Source organism: Sinocyclocheilus anshuiensis, unplaced genomic scaffold (genome assembly GCF_001515605.1).
Source record: "Sinocyclocheilus anshuiensis isolate Anshui unplaced genomic scaffold, SAMN03320099.WGS_v1.1 scaffold947, whole genome shotgun sequence".
NCBI lineage: Eukaryota > Metazoa > Chordata > Actinopteri > Cypriniformes > Cyprinidae > Sinocyclocheilus > Sinocyclocheilus anshuiensis.
Genome location: NW_015547686.1, coordinates 574,006 through 585,575, shown reverse-complemented (window position 1 = coordinate 585,575; position 11,570 = coordinate 574,006). Strand labels below are relative to the sequence as shown.

At 38.5% G+C, this 11,570-nt stretch overlaps 2 protein-coding genes across 7 annotated transcripts in view; one reads left to right on the top strand and one right to left on the bottom strand.

The window, feature by feature from the left end:
* Nucleotides 1-5,956, top strand: part of LOC107703275 (otogelin-like) — a 43,475-nt gene extending 37,519 nt beyond the window's left edge. The window contains 6 exon segments of the mRNA XM_016505844.1: nt 80-258; nt 345-449; nt 938-1,057; nt 1,339-1,384; nt 3,752-3,831; nt 4,169-5,956. Of these exon segments, the coding sequence (XP_016361330.1) occupies nt 80-258; nt 345-449; nt 938-1,057; nt 1,339-1,384; nt 3,752-3,831; nt 4,169-4,369 (731 nt within the window). The 3' untranslated portion in view covers nt 4,370-5,956.
* Nucleotides 5,957-6,036: 80 nt separating this feature from the next.
* The window catches only part of LOC107703302 (troponin T, fast skeletal muscle isoforms-like), a 14,434-nt gene continuing 8,900 nt past the window's right edge, over nt 6,037-11,570 (bottom strand). For 5 of the 6 annotated variants that reach the window (XM_016505885.1, XM_016505888.1, XM_016505887.1 and 2 more), the window contains 5 exons: nt 10,430-10,621; nt 10,201-10,313; nt 9,985-10,075; nt 8,673-8,713; nt 6,037-6,382 (listed from right to left, as the gene is read on the bottom strand). In XM_016505885.1, coding sequence (XP_016361371.1) covers nt 6,346-6,382; nt 8,673-8,713; nt 9,985-10,075; nt 10,201-10,313; nt 10,430-10,621 — 474 coding nt within the window. In that variant the 3' untranslated portion in view covers nt 6,037-6,345. Of the gene's footprint in view, nt 6,383-8,045; nt 8,087-8,672; nt 8,714-9,984; nt 10,076-10,200; nt 10,314-10,429; nt 10,622-11,570 lie in introns of all 6 variants that reach the window. The other variant, XM_016505886.1, reaches the window with a different exon arrangement.

The window sequence follows — 11,570 nt, the reverse complement described above, 5'->3', positions numbered from 1 at the left end:
TGTGTGTGTATGTGTGTGTGTGTGTGTGTGTATGTATGTAATTTTTTATGTGTACATTTCTATGTGTGTGTATTTATAGTGAGAGAGGCAGTGTGTGTGGATGGTGAACGGGGAGTGATGCAGCCAGGGCAGACACTGGTCGAGCACCGTGATCAGGGTGTGTGTTACACCACACAGTGCACACACACACTGGATTCTGCCACAGGTTTCTATCTCCTCAAAGCCACTGGCACTAACTGCACTGTACGCTGCCAGCCTGTGAGTATTTAAAATGCACAAAGACACACATATACACACACAGGCCAAACACAAAATACCTCCTAACTGTGTTATGTGTTCTCCAGAACCAGATATACATCCCTCCTAAAGACCCCAGCAGCTGCTGTGGTGTATGTAAGAACATTTCTTGCCTGATCCGGAGTGAGAATGGATCTGTAACTATGTACAAGGTGATGTTCAGCAAATGCTCATGTTCTCCTCCACTCAAAAGCTGCACAGAACTAAACTACAGATCTACCAATAATCTTTAAAAGAGTTTTTGCTGCTTAATATTTTTTAGGAAAACATGATACATTTTTAAGGATTCTTTGATGAAAGTTTAAAAGAACAACATTTTTTTAAATAGTGTATTTTGTAATATTACACAGTAAATGTCTGTACTGTCACTTTTGACTAATTTAATGCATCATTGCAGAATAAGATATTAATAGATATAAAGATATTATATACATAGATATTAATACAACATATATATGTATGTGTGTCTGTGTGTGTGTGTGTGTGTGTGTGTGTGTGTGTGTGTGTATGTATGTTGTATTGAAGCCAAAATTAAAATGTTTAAAATCTCACATTTTCTAAAGACTCTCTTGCAGCACTTTGTTCCTATAGGGTCTGTTCTGCTGTGATGTGAAAGGATTCTCTGTGTTTCCCTCTCCAGCCAGGGCGCAGCTGGGTGTCTGACTGCATGCACTATGACTGTACGGACGCTCTGTCAGGACCTGTGCTCGTCTCCCACCCCTACAGCTGCCCCCCCTTCAACGAAACTGAGTGCATGAAGGTGAATTCTCTCTCCTTGATAAACATAAACCTAAATAATACATCAAGGTACAGGTAAGATACACACAAACACATGCAAGTGAGACAGAGATGTACAATATAAAACTAATACATAATCACATTTCTAAGACAATGCTGGTCTTGATTCAGTGATGGTTACATACTTTCACTGACAGCTCCCTTTGTGACAAAAGATATGAAACAATAACAAGTAATAAACATTTAGCAAAACATAGCAAGTCATTAAATATGCTACTTAAAAAAATGTTCATCTTGTCTTAGATTGGGGGCACCCTCGTGAGTTACATGGATGGGTGCTGCAAGACATGTGAGTACAGAAATTACATTCTTTTGTTCATTTCTGCTCTTGTTATAACAAGAAACATGGGTAATGTTAATATTTAAAACATTCATCTGTTTCTTTCACAAGTTTTTTGCACTCAGTATGTATGAATGAAAACAAGAGACATGGCACAGGACTTTTGTTCTGTACCAGCAAGGTAAAGAGCAAAATTCATAAACCTAAACATAAAAACAATAAATCCTGGGAACAATCGAGAATTCATTTTTTCACTGAAAAGAAAAGTAAAAGCACTGACATGCACACAACAGCAAAAAGTTCATTTCTTGCATCAGGCTGAGTGTAACGTTGTGTAACAATCTCTCCAGGCGCTGCAAACTCCCTGTTCCCCTTCTCTGTTAGCCCTTTGAAACCCACAGTTAGCACAAACTGTGAACAAGGTACCTGATACTAACATCAGACCTCAAGGCTCGCCATCACCATTGTTGATTTCCAACAATGTACTCCCCCTATTCAAACAATACAGGACTCTCAACAGATTCGAATTTAACTGCTCATTGAAGTCATTTATTCCTCTAGTCACTTTTCTCCCAGATGTTTCTTGGAAGCAGCTAAATCTTTCCCCATTTTGCGCCGTCGGGCAGTGCATTGTTGATTGCCAACAATGTACTGTTGGTAGTGGCCTGTTAGAGAGTTTCTGTAGCTCTGCATGATTCAGAGTGCTTAGGTTGTAGCATCTAATCACATAGTATGTGTAGTTTGTGGTAATGGGGTGTTTGGTAATGTTTTGGGTGATATGGCAACATTAGCAATACAAAGCATTTTCCACATCTGTTGTCTCCTTCCAGTGCCACATTACTCAAACCATTACAGCTTCTGCTCACTACTGACATATATACGTTTTATTGGAAAATCAAGTATTGGGGCTCATTTGGGTCTTTTTTTTTTTATTTATTTTGAGGTGGTGGAACGACACTGATCTTGAGTACAAGTAAATTCAAATGTATCACTTATTTTCAGTAGATGAGTAGTTTTATAGTGATTACGTTTTTATCAGCTAAGTGGGGAAAGAATAGTATTATTTCCACTGTCAGTTATACATTACAAGAAAAAGTTGTTAAAGGGGTCATATGATGCGATTTCAAGTTTTCCAAGCTGTTCGTGAATAAATAAGATCCCTAAAGTTGCAAAGACTAAAGTCTCAAACCCAATGAGATATTCTTTATAAAAGTTAAGACTCGTCCACGCCCTCCTAAAACGGCTCGTTTTATGGTGTCACAATGTGGGAAGATTTGCATAACGCCGCCCAAATGTTCACGCAAAGAAAGAAGGCGTAACTTTATTGTTGCTGCCACCGCCGCCGCCATGTTGTGAAGACGCTGTGTGTTTCGTTGCGAAAACGAAAATACTTTGTTTGGCCTTCCAAAAGAGGACACGACTAGAAATCAGTGCTTAAGTTGTATTTACAACACTGTTCCAGAACACTTCAATCCAAATATTCAGATGTGTGCAGCGCATTTTATGGAGGACTGTTTCCTGATCCTGGTAGAGTAGACTACAATGCCGGCTGTTCTGACTGTAAGTACGTTTTCATATTTAAAGGATCACAAAGCATCACAGTATGGTAAGGGGCGTAACATTTCCGTCACATGCTTGAGGTATTCGGTCAATCACAATGCACCGGATAGCTGGCCAATCAGAGCACACCTTGCTTTTCAGACCGATGAGCTTTGTAAAAATCGACGCGTTTCAGAAAGGCGGGGCATAGAGGAGAAACAATAATGTACAGTATGTGGAAAATAATGTGTTTTTTTAACCTTAAACCGCATAAACACATTTCATTACACCAAATACACAAAATAATGTTCTTTTTAGCAGCATCATATGACCCCTTTAAAATCTTGCAAAGTTAAAAGTTAAAGCCTTCACTCTAAGAGGAGGATGAAAAAGGTGAACCATAAAATCTATTAAACAAAGTCTGTTTACCGTTCATACTATACATTTTTATTGAATTGGAAAATTAATGTAGCATAATCATCCTGCTATAAGATGCAGTAATGAACCAGATTAAAATAGTCCAATAATGCATAATCAAGCACGTGCTGAATGCCAAGATTACTTTAGAACTTGAGGCAAAGCCATCCAGTGATGTCACTTAAAGTGGCATCCCTGCAGTGTTCTTGAGCAATGCACTGTTGTCGATAACTTTTCATCACCCAAACTGACGGTAAGCAATTCAATCATTTAAACATCATTTTAGCTACAGGAAGTCAAGCAATTAACAAGCAAATAAATGAGAATCTAATCCTAACATAGTGAGAGCAGAAGTTATTGAATGAATTAGAACTGTCACACAGGATGAAAAAGATCATTCATTGACTTCTCATGCTGTAGGTAAAGAGGACGGCAAGTCATGTCAGAAAGTGACAGTAAGGATGACAATTAGAAAGAATGATTGCCGTAGTAACAGACCGGTGAGTTCATTTCAGAATATACCTATTATAATCTGGCTTTAATTAGGCTGTAAACTGGTTTACAGGTCATGTTCATGTTCACAGGTCAACATAGTGTCATGTGCTGGAAAGTGAATGAATTAGAACTGTCACACAGGATGAAAAAGATCATTCATTGACTTCTCATGCTGTAGGTAAAGAGGACGGCAAGTCATGTCAGAAAGTGACAGTAAGGATGACAATTAGAAAGAATGATTGCCGTAGTAACAGACCGGTGAGTTCATTTCAGAATATACCTATTATAATCTGGCTTTAATTAGGCTGTAAACTGGTTTACAGGTCATGTTCATGTTCACAGGTCAACATAGTGTCATGTGATGGAAAGTGTCCATCTGCAAGTATTTACAACTACAACATCAACACGTATGCACGCTTTTGTAAGTGCTGCAGAGAGATGGGGCTGCAGCGGCGTTCAGTCCAACTCTACTGCAGTGGAAACTCCACGTGGGTTAATTACACCATACAGGAACCGACGGACTGTTCCTGCCAGTGGTCATAAACCCTAAACCATAACAACAGAAAGTGTTACTTATCATTCAACTTGAACATTAAGGACCATAAAATCTGAAGTTTAAATATAGTGTTGTAAAGTTTTTCTATATTTCACAGTGCAGAATATACTGTTTGTTCTATCAAAATTCTCAAATATTTCAGAAAATGTTATAAATTGGCTGGCTGCATGTTTGAAGTGTAAGCAATATAGAAGCATATGAATCCAACAGCAACAGTAATAATACTAGCTATGTGCTCCTGATCAGTATATATGGAATTCTACCACAGAGCCCACTGAAATAAAGATTTACTAATTGTATTTAGATGCTTTTCTACAGGTAATGTTACTTCTTAATGATCTGAATATTATGTGATTTGACATGTTATATAACAATCACATGTTTATTGAATAATTGACCTTATGCTGTATTTTGAGCACTTTATTATTTATTACCATATAAGAGCAATTGCTTCACTCAAAATACAAGATTTTTTAAACGTACGGTATGAATTATATGTGGCTTTGATCTATGGAGCACTTCAGCTGATGCAGAATAATTGTTTATCTTTGTGATCTGGTGTAAATTATTGCAAAGGCAATGTAAAATTGCTTTATATGGTATGGCACATTTTAGAACAGCTTTAGATTGTTTTTGCGAGATACGTATATAGACATAAAACTGAATATGTGAAGTTCCTGTTTTTATATCTGTGTCCACAGTATTGCAATGCTGCATCAATAAAATGCAAAGGGGCGGTCTTAATGAATACCTCTGTATAGACTGAAATATTTTATAGAATTAAATATTCTACATGGAGCCCTCTTTAGGTTCTTGGTTTAACATTTTACCTGCTGAAAAATTGCTCAATACATAATATGCTTAGTTTTTAATTGTGTACTATACTATATGTATATTTCCATTTTCAATAAAAAAATTCTTACAAAAAACTTTTTAAAAACTGTAGAGTTTCTATTTGTGTTTGAGTTTTAATCAGTGCATATTATATCTGACTTTTTACATTTTTCAAAACTGCCGTTTCAATGGTTTCTGGATGTTCTAGTAGGCATGTGTCGGCTCCTGCTGGTGCACTTTTTCAACCAACATGTCAACTAGTATTTATTTTTGGAGGCTTCTTAAAGACATTGTTTTTCTTGTCTGCTTCCCTTTATGTGGTGCTATCAGCCAATCACTGTTGTCATTGTTTTTCAAGCTTCAGTGTAATACGTGTTATATTCGACTCATTGGCTTAAAACCTGTCAAGAACCAAGATTTTGAAAATTTTAACTGTGCATTAAGACATTTAGATCCATTTACAGATAAGAATCATTCTTTTTGGGTGGGATGACATATCATCACTGGTTAATTAACCATCAATCTGCAGCAAACATGAATACATATGATCAGGGGCCCATTGTGAGTTAGAGAAATGCAGGGCCCCCCTCGGTATAGTTCTCAGGATGACAGGACTGATAATTTGGTTCTTGAAATGCTGCCTGCCTTAGTCTGTTCGTTTTACATAAAAATGGCTTGTACTAGTTCAAGTTTCGAATTGTACAAGTTTCAAGATTCATCATGAACATGTCAACTAGGCTTATAAGGTTCATATTCAGTTTGACTTAGTGTTTCAGCATCAGATTTTCTCAGTATAATCAGGAAACATGCTCAATTCTAGTTTATCAGTCTTGAAGAATAGTTTTATTGAACTGCCAGATGCAACAGATAAAGCTGGCGAGCCAAACATTATTTACAAAAACGGAAGGTGGGAACCTAAAGACAGAGCAAGGGGGGAAGTTACTACTGCAACTACTGCTAAGACCGGACAGCGCTAATATCACGCAGGGTGTGGAAGATCGCCTTTGACAGCCTCTGGTAAACTGCAAACGGTGGGTGGGATCAGAGATGCCTGGTAAATGAAGGCAGAGCACGGAGATGCAGGCAGCAGGCATGTCTTGACCACGACTGTAGATTTCTCCATGAACGCTTACTTTCTGCGGCGAGCAGCAGCTCCCTTCTTGGAGCTGAATAGCAGACAAAGAAAGAGCGAGTTAGTGGTGCTGACCTTTACTGACCTGCTAATAGAAGAGTGAAAAAAACACCATACAGGACAGGGATCCATTTGTTTTGTTTTTTAATTGTCATTCCTCAAATTTGAGTTCTCAAATCCTAAGCACAACAGCCTATGTGACTGCTATTTTTAGCAACATAGAGCACACCAAATACTATTGTTTCCCAGTTTTCTCAGTCCAGTCCTGCAGGATGTTCCTCTCACTTACTGTGTCCACACAAAGTCTGTCATGCACATGGAAATGAAATCGCGTTCACTCCAAGCAGGACTTACCGCTCTTTGTCTGAGCTCTGTCAGTTTGTTAAACAGGCCTGTCTTAGTCTTAAATGTTTATCACCGCAGCAGCTGATACACATCACATTTTCACCACTCATTACCTCATGTATACCAAACACATTCATCACAGTTCAGAATTGCTGGCACCAATGAAAAATAAGCCAGATCTGGAATAGTGAATAGTACTTTATATTGCCACTTAGGCTACGCTATGTATTGCATGCTGAGCGATATAAGAGTGAGCTTTATTTTTCATTGTATGTAAATCAGTTCAGAAATCAAGTATGTTTACATGCACCGTTGTAATCGAGCTACAATCTTCATCTGTCTGTCCAAGTAGGCTATATATGACACAATGCGTTAGCGAATATTTGAAGGATTCATGTGCCCTTCAAGTGAAGTCGTAAGTCAATTACGAGTTACAAGCACATGAATGACTAAGCAATGTTTTATTTACAAGTGGGGAAACCCAGAATTCTTGATGATACTTGAGTTGCGGAGTTGTGATGTCGGAAGTGGCGTGCCGTGTCGATTTGAAACATGGCAGAAACACTGACCTACAATATAGACCAGGGGTGGCAAACGTCAGTCCTGGAGAGCCGCAGCCCTGCAGAGTTTTGCTTCAACCCTAATCAAACACACCTGAACAAGCTAATCAAGGTCTGAAGGGTTACTAGAAAGCTACAGGCAGGTAGGTTTTAATTAGGGTGGGAGTTTTACTCTGTAGGGCGCCGGCTCTCCAGGACCGGAGTTCGCCACCCCTGATATAGACTGTAAACAGTAGTTCGATTTGTGTATACGTCATTATCTGGATAGTTCAACTTAAAAACCAGACTGGCATGATTTAAGTCAGACTAAAGTGTTTACATGACATTCAAAACAGATGAATAATTACTTTAGTCCGACTGAAATCAAACTTGAGTGCATGTAAACGTAGAGGGGAGCTTGTATGAGGAAACTGCAAAGAGGGTTCACTGTCTGATTAGGGTGGATGAAACTCATACAGCTCTGCAGAAACTCACTCTCAAAGGCGTCACGCTTCACAACGCTACAAAAATGTCCCAAATACTTACCATCTCTACAACAGCTTCAAAACTACAGCCCTATATCAAGTTTTAGGACATGTTTTGTAAAGTCCTGCTGCCAATGACAGATATCCAACTTTTTATCCAATTTGACTGGCAGCTTGTGTGTGACAGTTTCTTTGAGAGTTTTCATGGGGTGTGAAAATGATTAGATAATAAGATTAGAGTAACGTTAGATAGTAATATTAGAGTAAAGGCAGAAGGGCGGTAGTCAGTCCATCTGTGTGCTGTGTGTGGTGGCAAGGAGCTACTCACTGCTTCTGCAATTCATCAATGCGGTTTCTGAGAGAGATGACCTGAAAACAACACATGAGTGTTTTTAAACCTGCCAGATCATACCGTAACCACAGGATCCTGGATTGTGACAGCTGTCCTCTACCATTGAGGGCTGACAAACACACACAAATCATTCTGGATTGATGCTCAGGATTTGCCGACGTCAGGAGCTGGTATAAAGCAGCATTGTGTGGGCATGTCACAGGCATGAGTGTTTTGTGCTGTAGTGGAGAATCCCTCAGCAAGACGGTATTGAGCTTAAACAATCACACACACTTACCTGCAGGAGAAACATCTTGGAATATGTAAGCTCAGAAGCTGACTAACTTCATTTTAACATGAAGCACATCTCTACTGTATAATATCTAGGTTGCTGGAATAGTGGTTTGGTTTAGCTGCTTGTGTGAAAGAGATCAACTTGTTATGAAGGCTCTCACCATAGATTTTTTTTTTAGGAGTGACAGTTCATTTGACCTTTCACCTGTGGTCTGAATCGACCTGTTTCCCAGAAGCCGTGGAGACCAGAGAGTCTCATGCATGCAGACCATGCCGTCATGTCCCTGTTGCTGACCAAAGCCTCAACTTCCTACAGTTCCAGTTACTCACTATTTACTGAGCTCCTCCACTCTCATACGCTGGGTAGTAACCTGCAGAACACCAGAACACAGCTGAGACCCGAACTACCACACACACACACACACACAATCTGAATCACCTGCACAGACACACTCAGACCTGCTCTTACATACATGTGCCATTATGACCGATTTGTTCATGTTCTTTTAATGTCAAGCTGTTACAGTGGTATGCAAATGAGGGAATGCACTATTGCTTTTATACAATATTTAAATAAATTAATATTAAGTTACTTACATTTTAGACACAATATTGCCAGTTACTTAAGGGGTGGTCACAATTACCGTTTCATGAAATATAGTCAACAACCGGAATCCACATGATCAGGAATTTCACATCAAGGTGAAAGATTTTCCCCCATGCAGATTTTGCAGCGGGTTCAAGTTGCTCACTCGAATTCACCGCATTTACCAACAGAAAGCTATTGGATTTAAGGTGAATTCTGTGTGTGCTTTGCTTCATACATCACTATGCTTTTGACAATAGATAATGTGGAATTAAGAGATAATGTTTTTGCCATCAGAATGCCACCAAAATGTTTACTAATGTGACCACATCTTTAATCTTTTTTTTTCCGTTCCTCCAGCAAAAACAAATCCAAAGCAGAATCAACCATCATGTCTCCAAGCATCATACAATAGTGATGTTTTGTTTCTGAATGAATCAGCTTTCTTGAATGAATCGGTTGAATAAATGATTTATAAAGACTTGTCACCACCAACAGCCGTATCGATGTAACCTGCAGAAAGAGTCACTGAAAAATCCCCACCACTAATGCACAAACACAATAAAATTCGAGGACCAGAACTAAATGTTGTACTGTATAAATAATTAACAAGGCATTGACTTTCTTTTTGGCCAGCTGAATGCAGCTGGGTGGACAAATATTATAGTTGTACATAAATTGTGTTTTAACATAATGCTTGTTCACTGAACGGGTAGTTCACCCAAAAATGAAAGTCATCATTTACTCATCATCATGTTATTCCAAAGCTATATGACTGACTTTCTTCTGTGTAGGGCAGAATGTGCATCTCAGACAACTATATACACACAGTGTAAATGAATGGTGATTGAGATGGCCATTCTGTCTAACATCTCTTTTTGTAACAGATTTTCATTTTTAAGTCAACTATCCCTTTAGGTTATAATGTATCCAGGGTGCAGTTGACAAAGTAGTGGATCTCTCCTTGTAAAATAAGTGTAGGCTGTGATGAAACATAAAGTAAAATAAGTTTATAGATGTTGTATTGTGTAAATGGTCATTAGTCAGCTCCCTCACCTCATACTTCTGCCTCTTGAGTTTCTCAATGTGCTGAAATTTCTCAGCCTCCAGTTGGTACAACCAGTCCCACAGCTCTTTAGCTTTCTCCCTGTAAACACACATATATACCAAAACACATTTAGAATACACACACAAACTCTGTTTTGTCAGAACAAGGTGTTTTTCTTTCAGCCTCATTGACTGTAGGCATAGAGTTGTCAGATTTGTGCTCACTTCAGCTTGTCCTCGTTCAGATGGTCAATGTTCAGAGGCTTGCGTCTGTCTGCCAGAATCTTCTTCTTCTTCTCTCTTTCAGTTTGCTTCTTACCTCCCCTCTTTGAATCAGCCTGTTTTTAGCAATATGCAAACAAAACATTTAGGCCTATTTACTTTTCACAGTCATATACAGTACTGTACTCAAAGTGATGATTGACAGAATCAGAGTTGGGGTTGCTAGAAAAACCTTCTGCAGGTAGCTGCTGTACTGGGAGCCCATGCTAGAAAGGGCAGACTTCTTCTTGGCATCTTCATCTGCCCTCTTCTTAACATCAGCCTCCTCCTTCCTCAGCCTCTCTTCCTCACGTCTTGCCTGACGCTCCTTGTCCTTCTCAGCACGGATCCTCTGCTGCTCTGCCCTCTCATTCCTACGTTTCTCCTGCACATACACATAATAAATTTGTCCATTATAATATCCTGATACACTGCGCTTTGGAATATTCGATTCTGAATGCTGTATCATTCTGCTCATCTAGGCCAGTGTTATTTTAGTATTATTTATATACTATTAGCCTATAGTGTTGATTAATATTGAATTTGATTAATATTCAGTTTCATTTTAATTTTAGTAATTTTATGTGCCTTTGTCATTTTTAAATATATATATATATATCTAACTTTGTTTTATTTTTTGTTTCAGTTATAGGTTTACTTGTTTTGATTTATGAAATGAAAATAGAATGAAAATAGTTTATTCGAGTCAAAAGCTTTTCATCTAATTGTTATACTTTATTTTATTTAAGCTTTATTTCAAATAACAAAAATAATTTTATAGCGATATATTTTGTTTCAAAGCAAGACCAGATCCAGGTAAATGAATCTTGCGCGAGAAACTTTAATCTCTCGCAACACACCGTGAGCTCGCTCTCTTTTCCTATAAACGCAAACGGCACATTTTGCGCCTCAGTTATCGATTGTAGTGAAAATGAGCTCTTGTGAGTATTAATATTACTGAAATATTGTTGCAGTGATCGTCTTGTTGATTGGCTAATTGCTTGGTAACACTTTACTTGAAGGGGTGTGCACAGTGTTCGAACTATACCGTGGACTTTGGGGGAGCCCACTTGTTTTTTATAAAGGGGGGGGGGGTGTTCGTGCCTCAAAAGGGGGCTTACAATGAATTACAAAGATACATAACAGCTACAAGTGTATGCACTACTTGCTTTATGCAAGCACTATATAGGATAAATCACTATACAGGATTTACCCTATTATACTTTATCGACACGAAGTGATAGGTGAAACAACAAACAGCCACCCACAAATAGTCTATATACAAAGCATCAGGCTGTCTTTGAGTTCACATGAACAACGGTTAAAGTTACTCG